Source organism: Cricetulus griseus (genome assembly GCF_003668045.3).
Source record: "Cricetulus griseus strain 17A/GY chromosome 1 unlocalized genomic scaffold, alternate assembly CriGri-PICRH-1.0 chr1_0, whole genome shotgun sequence".
NCBI lineage: Eukaryota > Metazoa > Chordata > Mammalia > Rodentia > Cricetidae > Cricetulus > Cricetulus griseus.
The window spans coordinates 218,081,219-218,093,964 of record NW_023276806.1 but is presented as its reverse complement, the minus strand read 5'-3'; the positions used below and the strand labels follow the sequence as shown (position 1 = coordinate 218,093,964).

Genomic DNA, 12,746 nt, shown 5'->3' with positions numbered 1-12,746 from the left:
GAAAATATGGGGCCTAGAGAGGTCAGCCTTGGTTTAGCCTATGTATTGAAAAGACAAGCATCTGCATTTATTGTGTTTAAAACTGTTTAAGGAAGCATTAGAGGGTATTCTACCCTCTTCTCCCTTGGGCTGAGAAAAATAAAATGTTTATGTATTAAGAATTGGGGTCCAAAGTTTGCTGAAATAGACAAGCCAAAGGCTGAAAAAGAGAAAGACGGGAAGGAGGAAGAGACAGGGAGAAAAGGCAGGCAAACATGATTTCAGGTGCAGTCCCAAACCAAGAGGTGGGAGAACAAAGTTATTCTCAACCTTGCTGTCCCTCAGTTCTCTCAAGTAAGAAAGCTTTGGGTGAAAACACATCCAGAAATGAGTCCAAGAATCAGGGAGATGACATTGAATCTGAGAACCTCGTTAAGACCAGGAAATCACAGGTTTTAAAGAGTCTATAACTGAAGCCTCTAGGTTGAGACTTGCTTAGTTGATATCCTTCAAATGAAACACCTTTGAAAACCCTGGTGAAGCCTCCTGGAGGTCAGTCTCGGGTTGTGGTTTCCCAGGTGCCCATTTTTGGAAATCAGGAAAGGGTTTTGTCCCCAAACTTCAGTGACTCTTGCTTTGGGGCATGTAATAAATAGACCCACTTTTAAGCTCGGTATGGGGGAACCTGGAAGAGAAAGATATTAACATAGGCACTACAGTTTTATTGATAGAGAAAATACCTACAAGGTCTCAGCATTTTCTTGTCTAGGCTGGTTCTTTGGGCTATTCCTGAAGGTTCCATCATTAGCCTGGGTCAACAAATGAAAAGGGGTAGTTTTCTCTCCTGCCCTGGAGCTTTTACAGGTGTGTGTGTTGGGGGAGGGAAGAAGGTTCCTGAGCTCTAGAATATCACATACCCTTTCCTTGCACACATATACTACACACGCGCGTGCACACACACACACACACACACACACACACACACACACACACAGAGAGAGAGAGAGAGAGAGAGAGAGAGAGAGAGAGAGAGTTTATGTTGAATGAGGAAAAAAAGAACTAGCAGGAATTTTTTTTTTTTCCACCAATGTCTCCTATTGAGAAGGGGTTTCTTAATGTGGCTATGTAAATCAACACCGAGTTATTTCTTTGAATTCAAAGGCCATTTATCCAGGTCTAATTTCTTTAGAATTAACGTGATAACTGAGCCCAACTTAGCAACCAAACCCAGCCAAGTCCTGGATGGCTTGAATGTACTGCCACAGCCCCCACCGAGACTGCAAACGTTTCTGGGAGATCCAGGCATTCTCAGCCCTGCATGTGTATGCAAACACCTCCAGAACTAACCTGGGGCAATTCCCAGATCCAACGAGCCCACTCTTACACACCTACTTCTGCAAGATAGAAGCCAGAGGTATTCAGGGGCGTGCTAGTTTTTCTTTCTACTTGCTCCTGGACAGAAGTGATATAGCTCCAACATCTCAACACCTCAACACCATCAAAAGTGAAACGCAGTTTAGGCCTCCAAACCCCCTTCCTAAAACTTTAATGAATATGATTCTTATCTTTCAGTAACAGGCCCTAAAAAAAAACCGCTTAGGCCCTCAGATTTGATTTGTAAGTTTACTTGTATTTTGAATAATAAAGGCTCCGGTAGCCCTACTATCCCTCCTTCCCCTCCCACTGGCAAGAGTTGGCGGAGGTTCCCCAGAGGGCTAGACAAAGAAGAAGAAGCCTGCACTGCTCGGGAGGCGCCGAGGCTGAGAGCCCCTGAGGTGTGTGCCTTTTTTCAAGGCTCTGAAAAGTTGTGCCTCTAGCCAAAGGGCTGGCAGCAGGTTGCAGTAGGGTAAAGTAGGGGTGACTTCTAGTGCCTGCTGCGGAGTTAGCTAAGCTGGCCCAGACATCCGGGGAGAGACCAGGAAAGGAACTGCCCAACTTCAGTTGGAGCAATGCGACTTGGGCTCCAGAAAGTCTGTACGAAGGACCGGCACCTTAGCTGCTGGTAGATAACACATTGTACTAGTGGGAAAGTGGAATGGCCATTTCTCCAAGTCTACCCCGAATGAGCACACCGACACCGCTGGCCAGTGTGGTGAGATCCCTTGCTCGCTGCACTCGCTCAAAGCCCAGCCAGGTTCACCCAGCAAATCTCAGCAAAATGTACATCATACACAACTAACCCCCTAGCTGCACACTTGCACCCCAGGAAAAGAATGAAGGGATTCTATCCTCTACCTACCGAGGAAGGGATAAGAGCCCAAACAGGACACCTGAACAGACAATTCCAGCCTGCCTGGCTTCCTCACACTTTAAACAAACGAGGGGGAAATCCCTTTGCAAATAGACGCTGCGCGCCTTGGATCTGGAGCTTAAGTGGTGAGGGGACTTTTCCCGGCCCCACCACCTTCACCCGGCTCCAGAAGCTATCAGAGTTGTGCGGAGTCGGTAGGCAAAGCGCTGCACCTGCGAGAGTTAAGGGAGAGACACAGAAAAGCAAACCGGAGTAACGCCTTCAACGTGTTAACAGCAAGCTGCAGGGTATAGAGTAATAAAACTGCCATGTCTACCTGCTGGCTTTGAGGACATTACGAGCTGGGCGAGCAGCCCGGGTGCACCACCCGGTGGGGGTTGCTTCTCTTTCCCTGATTTCCCTTTCTGCACCCCATCAGTTAGTTCCTCACCCAGCCCATCTTTCATTTTCCTAGAAGATGTTGTTGTTTTAATTCACTGACGATATGTAAACGCACGGATCGCGTTACAGATTCGCGTGTTAAACTGCACCTCTTGTTAAAAGGGAAGGAACAAGGGACGTCACTTAAAAATGAATTCGGAGTTACTGAACCCGCTCCCGGGACTCAAGAAGTTAAGCGTGGCTGGCTGGGCAAAGGAAGAGGGAGCAAATGTAGCTGCCCGCGAAACTCTGGAGAAAACCTGCGGGTCTTCTGATAAAATTAAAGAAGGCAAGAATAGAGAAGGGAAAGGGGAAAGGCAAACTTGCCTTCCGGCTCCTGAAGACCCGGGGCCGGTAGCTAGAAAGTCAATTAACATAAACTGCAGTCGGCGACCCCGGCGGCGCAACCTGGAAATTGAGCAGCTAGGTCTCCTACCACCCTTTTCTGGAGGTCCAGTGGCAAGCAGCGCCACTAAATTCTCTATTCTAGGGATCCTAAGGGCTACAGACGGAGTAAGGTGCAGTAGTTTTTCCAAAAGGACGACTCGTTCCTCCAACCTCCAGACACCCCTACACAGGGTTGCTACCCCGCACATTTCCCCTTGTAACCAAAAGCGCGTAGTTAGTCCTTGAGCCCACCGAAAGTGGGCACCGAGCTCGGGGGTAAGATGGGGTCCTCAGATTTCGCCCACTCAAACTACATGGTCTAATAGCGCGGGTTCCCGGAGCCTACCTGCGGTCCCGGGACCCGACCCCGGTGCGGCCTGGCTAGCCCTTCTCGGCGCCTAGAGCTGGATCTGGTTCTCCTACCTGGTGGCTGGGCCTGAACGTGGCTGCCTGGGCTCCGCTGTCCCTGCTCCGCAGCTTGGACCTAAGTGAGCCTGGAGACCCGAGGGAGAAAGGCTAGATCCGTAGCCCTGAGCTGCTCCAAACTTAATGTCTTTCCCCAGTCCATCTTTGAAACAGAAGTGGTTCTACCACCTGGATGTGCGGATATAAACCCCCTTGCAAATAATAAATGGATTAATAATAACAAGGTATGAAGTTCTTTTTATAGAAAAAAAGGAGAGAATTGAAACTAAATGCGGCAGTTAGACAACCATTTTGATAAGAGGATAATTGAGGCGACACTGGTGTATAATTAGAGGATAATTTATGCTATATCCACTTTTATTCCACCTCCCAAAATAAACCCAGTCCATAATCATTACAGGCAAATTGTTCTGAATTTTATAGCAGCAATTTGAACAAAGTACTGCAGTTAATCATGGGAGATTTTTGTGTATTCCTGATTAGAACTCTAATTGCCTCCTTCCAGAAAGTAAAAATAACTGTAAAACGACTCTATTTTTATCATTAACAATGTTGACAATAAAATAAAATCAATTGGAATTGTAATCGAGAGACAAATTTAGGACGAAGGCACTTTTACTTGGGTAGTTTATATTGTAATCAAGATTTGCCAAACCACTAACCGCATGTATCATTTGCATATATTTGAAAGCATTACAGTAGCTTCTGTTTTCAATAGGAAAAAAATGCATTACTGTCAGCCCTCCAACGACTCCCTTTCATAGCAGACTTCTGCGTTCTGGGCTGAGAGGTGTTCCTCCTCCCTTGCAGGGTGTGTGTGTGTGTGTGTGTCAATATATAGGGAATAGGATCTAAACAGGAGGAATCTCGCCAGAACAAGGTCTGAGTTTTCATTCTTTACTACCCCCCAAGAGATGGAGCCCAGATGTGGGGTCTTCTTCCCTCTATGATTTCAATAAAGAACTTCTAGGAAAACACACCAAGACAAGGCGATCCCTTGGGAGTAGAGTAGGGTTGGGGTCTTGAGGGAGGGGTAAGGTCAAGTGAAGGGGGGGTCTAGCTTTAAATACTAGGGCCTCTGCTTCTGTACACAGACAGCCTGAAAGGGTGCAAGTGAATGGAAAGATATCAGCTTTCAACCACGCTGTTCCAAGTCTCCAATCCTGGAAACAAGGGTTCCAGGATCTGGGCTTGGAGCTTCGACAGGATGCGTCCGCAGCCTACCGGGCGCCTCCCTCCACCTCTGCTTCCCTTTAGCTCCAGGCAGACCCAGGTTGCAGCTCTGGGCTGATATTGTAGTTACTTAAGGTAGGAGAAGAACTCCGCAAGCAGCGCACACGCCAGTAGAAGCGGTGCGCCTGTGACGTCAGGGGGCGACTGACCAATAGGGAGGCGCTGCCCTTTGGAGACAAACCATTCGACTCGTGGCGACTGCATCAAGTCTGAAAGCAGACGCGCAACTTTCGCAGAATCCACCTTAAAATCTCTGCCTTAAACTGCACCAGCCCCCAAAAAAACCAAGGGGGGAAAGAAAGGGGGGAGAAGAGAGCAGATTCCCCCTCCCCCTCTCCTCTCCCATCCCTCCCCCTTCCTCCTCCCTTTGGGTTAACAAGGCCCTGCTCACTATATCTCTTTATATTAAATATATATATATTAGAGAAGAGCGAGGAAGAGAACCACCTCCGCCCCCTCCTTTTTAATTTTTTTTTTAAAAAAATTTGCAAGGATCCCGAGAGCTAAGGTGGCTGCAAAGGGGAGAGCGGCGCGAGCCAAGTGGGGGAGGGTGGAGGAAACCCGGGAGAAGGCTTTCTCCAGCCCCCAAAGTTTTGATGATGACCATGACTACGATGGCTGACGGCTTGGAAGGCCAGGACTCGTCCAAATCCGCCTTCATGGAGTTCGGGCAGCAGCAACAGCAGCAACAGCAGCAGCAGCAGCAACAGCAGCAGCAGCAGCAGCAGCAGCAACAGCAGCAGCCGCCGCCGCCGCCACGCCGCGCCGCCGCAGCCGCACTCGCAGCAGACCTCCCCGGCCATGGCAGGCGCGCATTACCCTCTGCACTGCTTGCACTCGGCGGCGGCGGCGGCGGCGGCCGGCCGGCTCCCACCATCACCACCACCAGCACCACCACCACGGCTCGCCCTACGCGTCGGGCGGAGGCAACTCCTACAACCACCGATCGCTCGCCGCCTACCCCTACATGAGCCACTCGCAGCACAGCCCTTACCTCCAGTCCTACCACAACAGCAGCGCGGCCGCCCAGACGCGCGGGGACGACACAGGTGAGAGGCCGCTTAGGCAGCTAGCTTCTCCCGCCTCCCCACTGCCTCCCACCCCTCCCGCCCCGCTCACTTCCTCCACGCCGGGGCCTCTGCCGGCCCCCTCCTGCGGGCGGCCCTGCGCGCCCCCAGCCGGGCCCCGTGCGCTCTGGATCTCCTGGCGCCTGCCTGCCGGCCTCTCCCGGCCCGGCCCCTTCCCGCCGCCGTGGACCCCTGGCTGGCTGGCTGGCCCTGCGGCCCGCCTGGCTCCCCTGCCTCCTGCGCGCGCGGCGGTTCCCACTGCGCCCCCCGGACTGTGCGCTAGTCTCGCGCCACGGTCCTTCGCCCTCCAGCCCACCGTCTCTACGCGCCCTCTGCCTTGCCCCTTCCCTCTCGCTGTAATCAACGTTTGTCGGGACTGGGGACAATTCTGGGCTAGGACTGAAGAGCTAGCTGGTTAGGCTTCCCACCCCCACGCTGGGCAAGCAGTGGCCTACTTTGCGTGGGGCACCTGGTGCGCCTTGGTGACTTGGAGCGAAGCTGTTGCGGCCGATAGTCAGTTAAACTAATGACCAGTGGGCCTTTTCTTGCGCCTGAGAGCTTTGAGGTGTCCCCTGCCCCCCATCCTGACCCAGCCCCCTCTCTCTAGGTTTTCCATAGTACTTTGGCCGCTCCTTTGTTCTTGGAGGCGAAGCAGAGGGCCTGGGGTTGATAGCTCTCTGTTGTCTAGAGAGTTGCAGCCTGCTCTAGGGTTGCTCTGAGCTCCTGATTGTGTTTTGTTTGTGGGTTTTGATCCACGCGAGCAGAATCGTTTCGAACACACGGAAGGGACTTAGAGCACTAAACTTGCAGCTGAATGACACAAAACCAACTGGCCACGTAAACACCAGGGTGGCTCAGATACAGCTTTAGGCACTGTAAAAAGCCAGGCCAAAAAAGCCGCTCTCCGCCCAAAGCAGAAGCCTCTCCGAGCCGCGGACTCAGGAAAGCCGCCGGCGCTGTCTCCGCTACTGCGGAGCGCCGCTGTTAAGCAGCGGGCTTCCTAGATTCGACCACTACCACGCATGCATTGTTCGGCCTAGAGGCACGGTCAGAGGGAAGCTTCCACAGCCTCTGAGGACACACGGCCGCAGGGAGTTCAGGGTATAGTGGGGATACTACGAGGAACCTTCTTAAACTTGGAGGAACTCCTTCCAGGCCTTATCACATAAAGGGGGAAGGCAGCTGTGGCCTCACGGGTGACCGCTCCTCTGTGTCATTTGCTTACAGATCAACAAAAAACTACAGTGATCGAAAACGGGGAAATCAGGTTCAACGGAAAGGGGAAAAAGATTCGGAAGCCTCGGACCATTTATTCCAGCCTGCAGCTCCAGGCTTTAAACCATCGCTTTCAGCAGACTCAATACCTGGCCCTTCCCGAGAGAGCCGAACTGGCTGCTTCCTTAGGACTGACACAAACACAGGTAATTCCCGAGAAGCCCAAGTATCCCTGAAATGCTGGCCCCGCTTGCAAATCGTGCAGAGAGCACATCAGGAGGAATTCTTGGCCTAGTCAACCAAGGATGGAAGGAGATAAATGACAAATGCTTGTGCTCCAGTTGCGCACTTTCCTGGGATCACGCAGTTTGGAACAAATGACATGGTATTGAATACTGGATTGGATTTGCATATACACCAACCCTCTGCGACCCCAGCTGAGCCTAGCATCTTTTGGTGAACAAAAGTACCCAATCAAATCCTATTCCAGACCAGAATAACATGAAAAAAACGTGTGTGTGTGTGTGTGTGTGTGTGTGTGTGTGTGTGTGTGTGTGTGTGTTGGGGGGATCCAGCTAGGAAGCAAAATAAGGCCCTTTCTTAGGGACCCTTTTTGTGGCCCCTGTGAACTAATAAGAATTTCAACTCATTGAGGTAGGAAGAAAACTTGGGAGCTGTGATCAACAGCAAAAGTTAACTAGACATATTTTCCAGTGGCTTCATTAAGACATCCATGTGCAAGCCATTCACTCCAGGATGGGTAAGGTAGGGTTTGCTAAAGATTGCTTTAAGCTCAGTGGTTAAATCATCCTGGCACCAAATAGTGCAGGCTTAGGGACCTCCATGAAGCACAGAACTTGACAGAATTGAGAAACAAAGAGAATATTTACCAAAGTATGACCTGGGACACCACAGATAACCGTCCTGATGACTTGAAAGATGTGCTGGACATTTCAGATTTCACAGACAGGGGCCTAGAGGTGAATGCACCAGGCTGTACTCTCTAGCCATCAGTAAGGCCAACTGTATGGGGTGATGAGGCCTATTATGACATTCAACATCTTTCATGCTGCAGGGGTACTTCAGGCCTTACAGACAGTTGCCAAGACCATATAGAATGATGTCTTCAGGCCACGTTCCTAAGCGCCTTTCCATCAGTCTGGTTTCTATTGACATATTGCCACTGAAAATATTTGAGGTTTGCTATGCAAGGGCTCTAGATCCTCTGTGACTCCTATTATTCTTGGAAAAAATAGATTCAGGAATTTTGAAGCTAAACCTGCACCGTAGATTTTCTTTCATCAAAAAAAAAATGGGTTGTTGACCTAAATAAGCTGCCAACACAGATTTCTGATTCACGTGTGGTTTTTCAGAGGCCTTTGACTTTTAGTAGCTATCCCAATCATGTGATGATTGATGACCTCTGTTTGCTTAAGCAACATACTGGGTAGGGAATGGGGGATGATGCCTTTCTTAATGCCTGCAAGACTGGAAGAATATTTATGTCTGGAGAAAGATATCCCAGGCATACCCCATGGCAAGTGCACACTACGCACAGGTATGTTCAAGGTTTTATTGAATTATGAACATGCAGCCTTTAATCAATTTGTAGTCATTTGCTACTTGGATATGCATAGCATTGCAGGCTTTGGGGTTGGTAAATATAAAAACTGAATAGGAGGAGGCAAATTCAGTTGTATGATTGTGATCCAAAATCTACTCCACTTAAATGTCCATAAAATTTGGGTCCACTGATCTCATTTGATTTATTTATAATTGTATGCTGATGCCTTAATACCCAACCCAAGAATCACAAGGACTCTAGGTATCCTAACAAGATACCCAGTAGGCCTAGAGTGGAGGGATGGAGATGTCTGTAAAGAAGTGGAGGGAGGGGGCTGGGGATGGGCTTCTTGGAATTGCAATGGGTTGTTTTGTTTGTTTTTACATTGCTTCTTGAGCCTAGGATGAAACTGAAAAACGCCGGTTTATCTGACCTAATGATTGCTGCATTTCTTGCAGGTGAAGATATGGTTTCAGAATAAACGCTCTAAGTTTAAGAAACTGCTGAAGCAGGGCAGTAACCCCCATGAGAGTGACCCTCTCCCGGGCTCAGCAGCCCTGTCACCACGCTCTCCAGCTCTGCCTCCAGTGTGGGACGTTTCTGCCTCCGCCAAGGGCGTCAGTATGCCCCCCAACAGCTACATGCCTGGGTATTCGCACTGGTACTCCTCACCACACCAGGACACCATGCAGAGACCACAAATGATGTGACTTGTCTGAGTGGACAGCCTCGGGGCTTCTGAAGGAAGCACGGAGGATCCAGGACTCACCTGCATCTGCCAAACAGCCTAAAGATGAGCTCAGAGGAGCTATCTCTGTGATCTGGGTCTCTCTCTCTCTCTCTCTCTCTCTCTCTCTCTCTCTCTCTCTCTCTCTCTTTCTCTCTCTCTCTCTTCTGTCTCTTTCTCCTCCTTTTCTTTTCTTGTTTTCATCCCTTTTAATCTTTCTTCATCTTTATTTCTTTCCACCTTTTTTTCTTCTCCTTCTCTCCCCTTTTGCAATCTCCTCTCTTTAGTAACCTTAATGACTAACTTTGTTATCAGAGAGAAAGAGAGAGAGAGAGAGAGAGAGAGAGAGAGAGAGAACGAGAGAGAGAACGAGAGAGAGACAGAGAGAGACAGAGAGAGACAGAGAGAGACAGAGAGAGAGACAGAGACTGGCTTCTGTGCCAGTGTTCTGGAAACCCATCACTGTAAGGATATTTTCCCTCACACCTTGGGTTCCAGGCCCGAAGCCTCTTCTTTGGGACTCTCCATCAAAATGACGGTTTTTGTTTTTTGTTTTTTAAAAACAGACATTCTACACCCACAGAACAATCTGCACAAACATGGCAGCATTTTTACTTGTTTAATGAGTTTAAGACATTATGTGATGAAAGACAAAGATTTTGGACTCCTGAATTTTTATTTACCAATCCAAAACTGAGAGAAGCAGGAAGAAGAAGAAGAAGAAGAAGAAGAAGAAGAAGAAGAAGAAGAAGAGTCCCCACTATCCCTTCTCTAAATAAAGAAGAAAAATTGGCTGTCAAATTAGAACATTGCCACAAAGAAAACACTGCATGTCTTATCTAAATGCAATGACGAGGAACAATGATTCAATTAAATACAAACAGCAACAGCAACAAGAAAGATGCTCTTTGCATAACCCACCCCAAACTCTGAATCAAGAAAGACCAAGGAAACAACCAAAATCACCATTCTATTGCTTTGACACCTTTCCCTAGGTGAACAGTGGCATTCACTAAGCTAATAGGGACGTTTATATCAAGAAACATTTCTGTATATATTGTTGAATTTTAGTTGTATATATACTTTGTATGTTTTTGTCTTTCATATACGGAGTAAAAGCCACAAAATGTTGGGAGTGTCCTCTATTTCTCCATGGGTCTCTGCCTTTTCACCCTTTCTCCCTTTCCATTATATATGTTTCTACCTCTCCTGAAATAATTTCTGTTTCCTAATATGGGGTGTTCTATACATACTTATCAAGTGCCTGAAGAGATGTCAGCTTGTACCACAAGCCTTTGTCTTGGGTACCTTAACATGAGCCGTGAATGTTTTCTTGGCCTTTCATTTTATTTTTTATTTTTTTGAGATTCATACACACTTTTGTATTTTTTGAAATATTCTTATAACCTATTCCCGGGTTAACTTCTAAACATCCAGTCATTTCCAGTACTGTATCTGAATATTCTCCTTTCCCCAGCCAAAATAGTACAACTATATTTGCCTTTGGAAGCAACTAAAAAAATTAAAAAGAGGAAAGAATAACAGACCCAGAAAGCAAAGTGCACAATTTTGACTCCTTAATGTTGAAAACCCACTGCAAGCTAGCGAGGTAGGAAAATGTACTATCCTGGGAGAAACACATCCTTCCGATCTCGTGGAAAGCAAAGAAATAATGAAAATGAAAAGTCCTTTCGTCATACAAGCAGGAAGCCCCATACTGTGAGAATTAATGGCTACAGACCTGGGCATCCTTCAAATTATGAACCTTGAAACCACTGAGCCATTTATCAGAAGTCAATAGAGATACTCAGAGTGCTCCATATAATGACAGCGACATACAGTCGTGCAAAAGGACAGTCACTATAATTAGACACAAAGCAAAGACTACTTACCAATATACCCGTTCCTTTTTTTGTTGAGCAACTTCCACGCTCAGTCAGTCTTCAGAATGGTTTAAAACCGATCAGTCTTGTCATTTTCTAGCATTCGCATTGTTACATTAGGAAAAATGTTTTCTTTTCTTTTTTCCCCCTTCCTACTGTGAAACTTTGGGTTCGTAGCTCCCCAGGATCAATTCTGAACAAAGCCTCCAGCTGCAGTGCCATCCAATTTGAAGCAGACATTGGGGACAATTTAAGGTTTTTATCCACAAGAAGGTTTTTTTCCATTCTCTTAAATGCAGCCATAATTAGAGTAATTTTTCATGTAGCCCGCTGATTACAGCGTTTTTACCGTCAAAGATAATTACCTGTAATTTTCTTCCACTTTTAATACTAAAAAGCCATCTTTATTTAGATTCAGGAACAGGAAAGGCGAAACAAAAGAGGGAAATTATTCTGTTATTCATACACAAATTGCAGAGACGTAGGACCTAAAATTGAAAATTAACCAAAATTATAATGCTGAAAAGAATGGAAGAGGCTTCGGAAGTACAGCTGGTAGTGGGGCTTTGCTGAATTATTCAAATTATGTTAGAGAGAAAGCTACCATATATCCAAACCAACACTAATTTTTCCTTAAAAAAAAATCACCAAATATATGCCAAACCACTGTGAGTGTGTGGAGTTCTGAAACCCAGCCAATGTATGTTACTATGTTGGAGGCGGGGTGATGGTGTTTCTTCATCGCATCTCTATCTCGTACTTAACATTGGCTTAATCACACAAATTCTGGGAGATAGTCCCCCCTGGAACTCTCCATAGAACTGGGCTCCCACCGGATCCCCTGAACTTCAAGGGTTAATATTTTCTCTTTTAAAATGTATTGACCCCCTAGGAAACTGATTCCCGAGGGAGGGGGTTGGTAGGAGGGGCCTGGGTGAAAGGCGTTGCCAGTTGAGGTGTCTACTGCGCCTCCCCACGTTCAAACTTCCTCCAAGGCTATAGAGTTTGAGTTCCAAAGCCCCATTCTGACCATACTCGGGGGTGGGGTGAATTTTGGAGCATAGCTATTGGGTAAGGGTATAGGAGAGAGAAAATTTCTCCCCCTCACTAATAAAAAGCACCTCGTTATCTTTGGGCTAAACTTAAGGCAAAGGTCCTTGCCACAGTGGAAAAGCTTTTCTCTGCAGGGTGGGGAAGTCATTGTGGGCTCCAACACTAAACATTTTTAGCTGCTTATCTACAGGATCAGGAAACAGCGTCATCTATAGATAGAACGGCACAGCTTCCTGCTAGTGCTTTCCTTGGTGCATAGACTAGACTGTTTCGATATATATATATATATATATATATATATATATATATATATATATCCAATATATATATATATATTGGTTCTGTGTCTCCACCAATCAAGCCCTCTCTAACCCCAGGGTCACTGCACTTGGGTTCAGCAGGCATTAAGGTCCAAGATCTTGATACCTTTCCCCTCCCCCCCCTCACACACACACACACACACACACACACACACACACACACCACGGCTCTAAGTAAGGTCCTAAAGAACAGCCTTGAATGGCTTCAGTTGCCAGCTATT

At 47.4% G+C, this 12,746-nt stretch overlaps 1 protein-coding gene across 1 annotated transcript; it reads left to right on the top strand.

The window, feature by feature from the left end:
* Nucleotides 1-5,292: 5,292 nt before the first annotated feature.
* LOC113832622 (homeobox protein DLX-6) lies at nt 5,293-9,252 on the top strand. The gene is given in 5 exon segments (XM_027389735.2): nt 5,293-5,454; nt 5,456-5,560; nt 5,562-5,745; nt 6,991-7,184; nt 9,001-9,252. Coding segments are annotated over 5 exon segments (897 nt in total).
* The last annotated feature ends 3,494 nt before the right edge of the window (nt 9,253-12,746 follow it).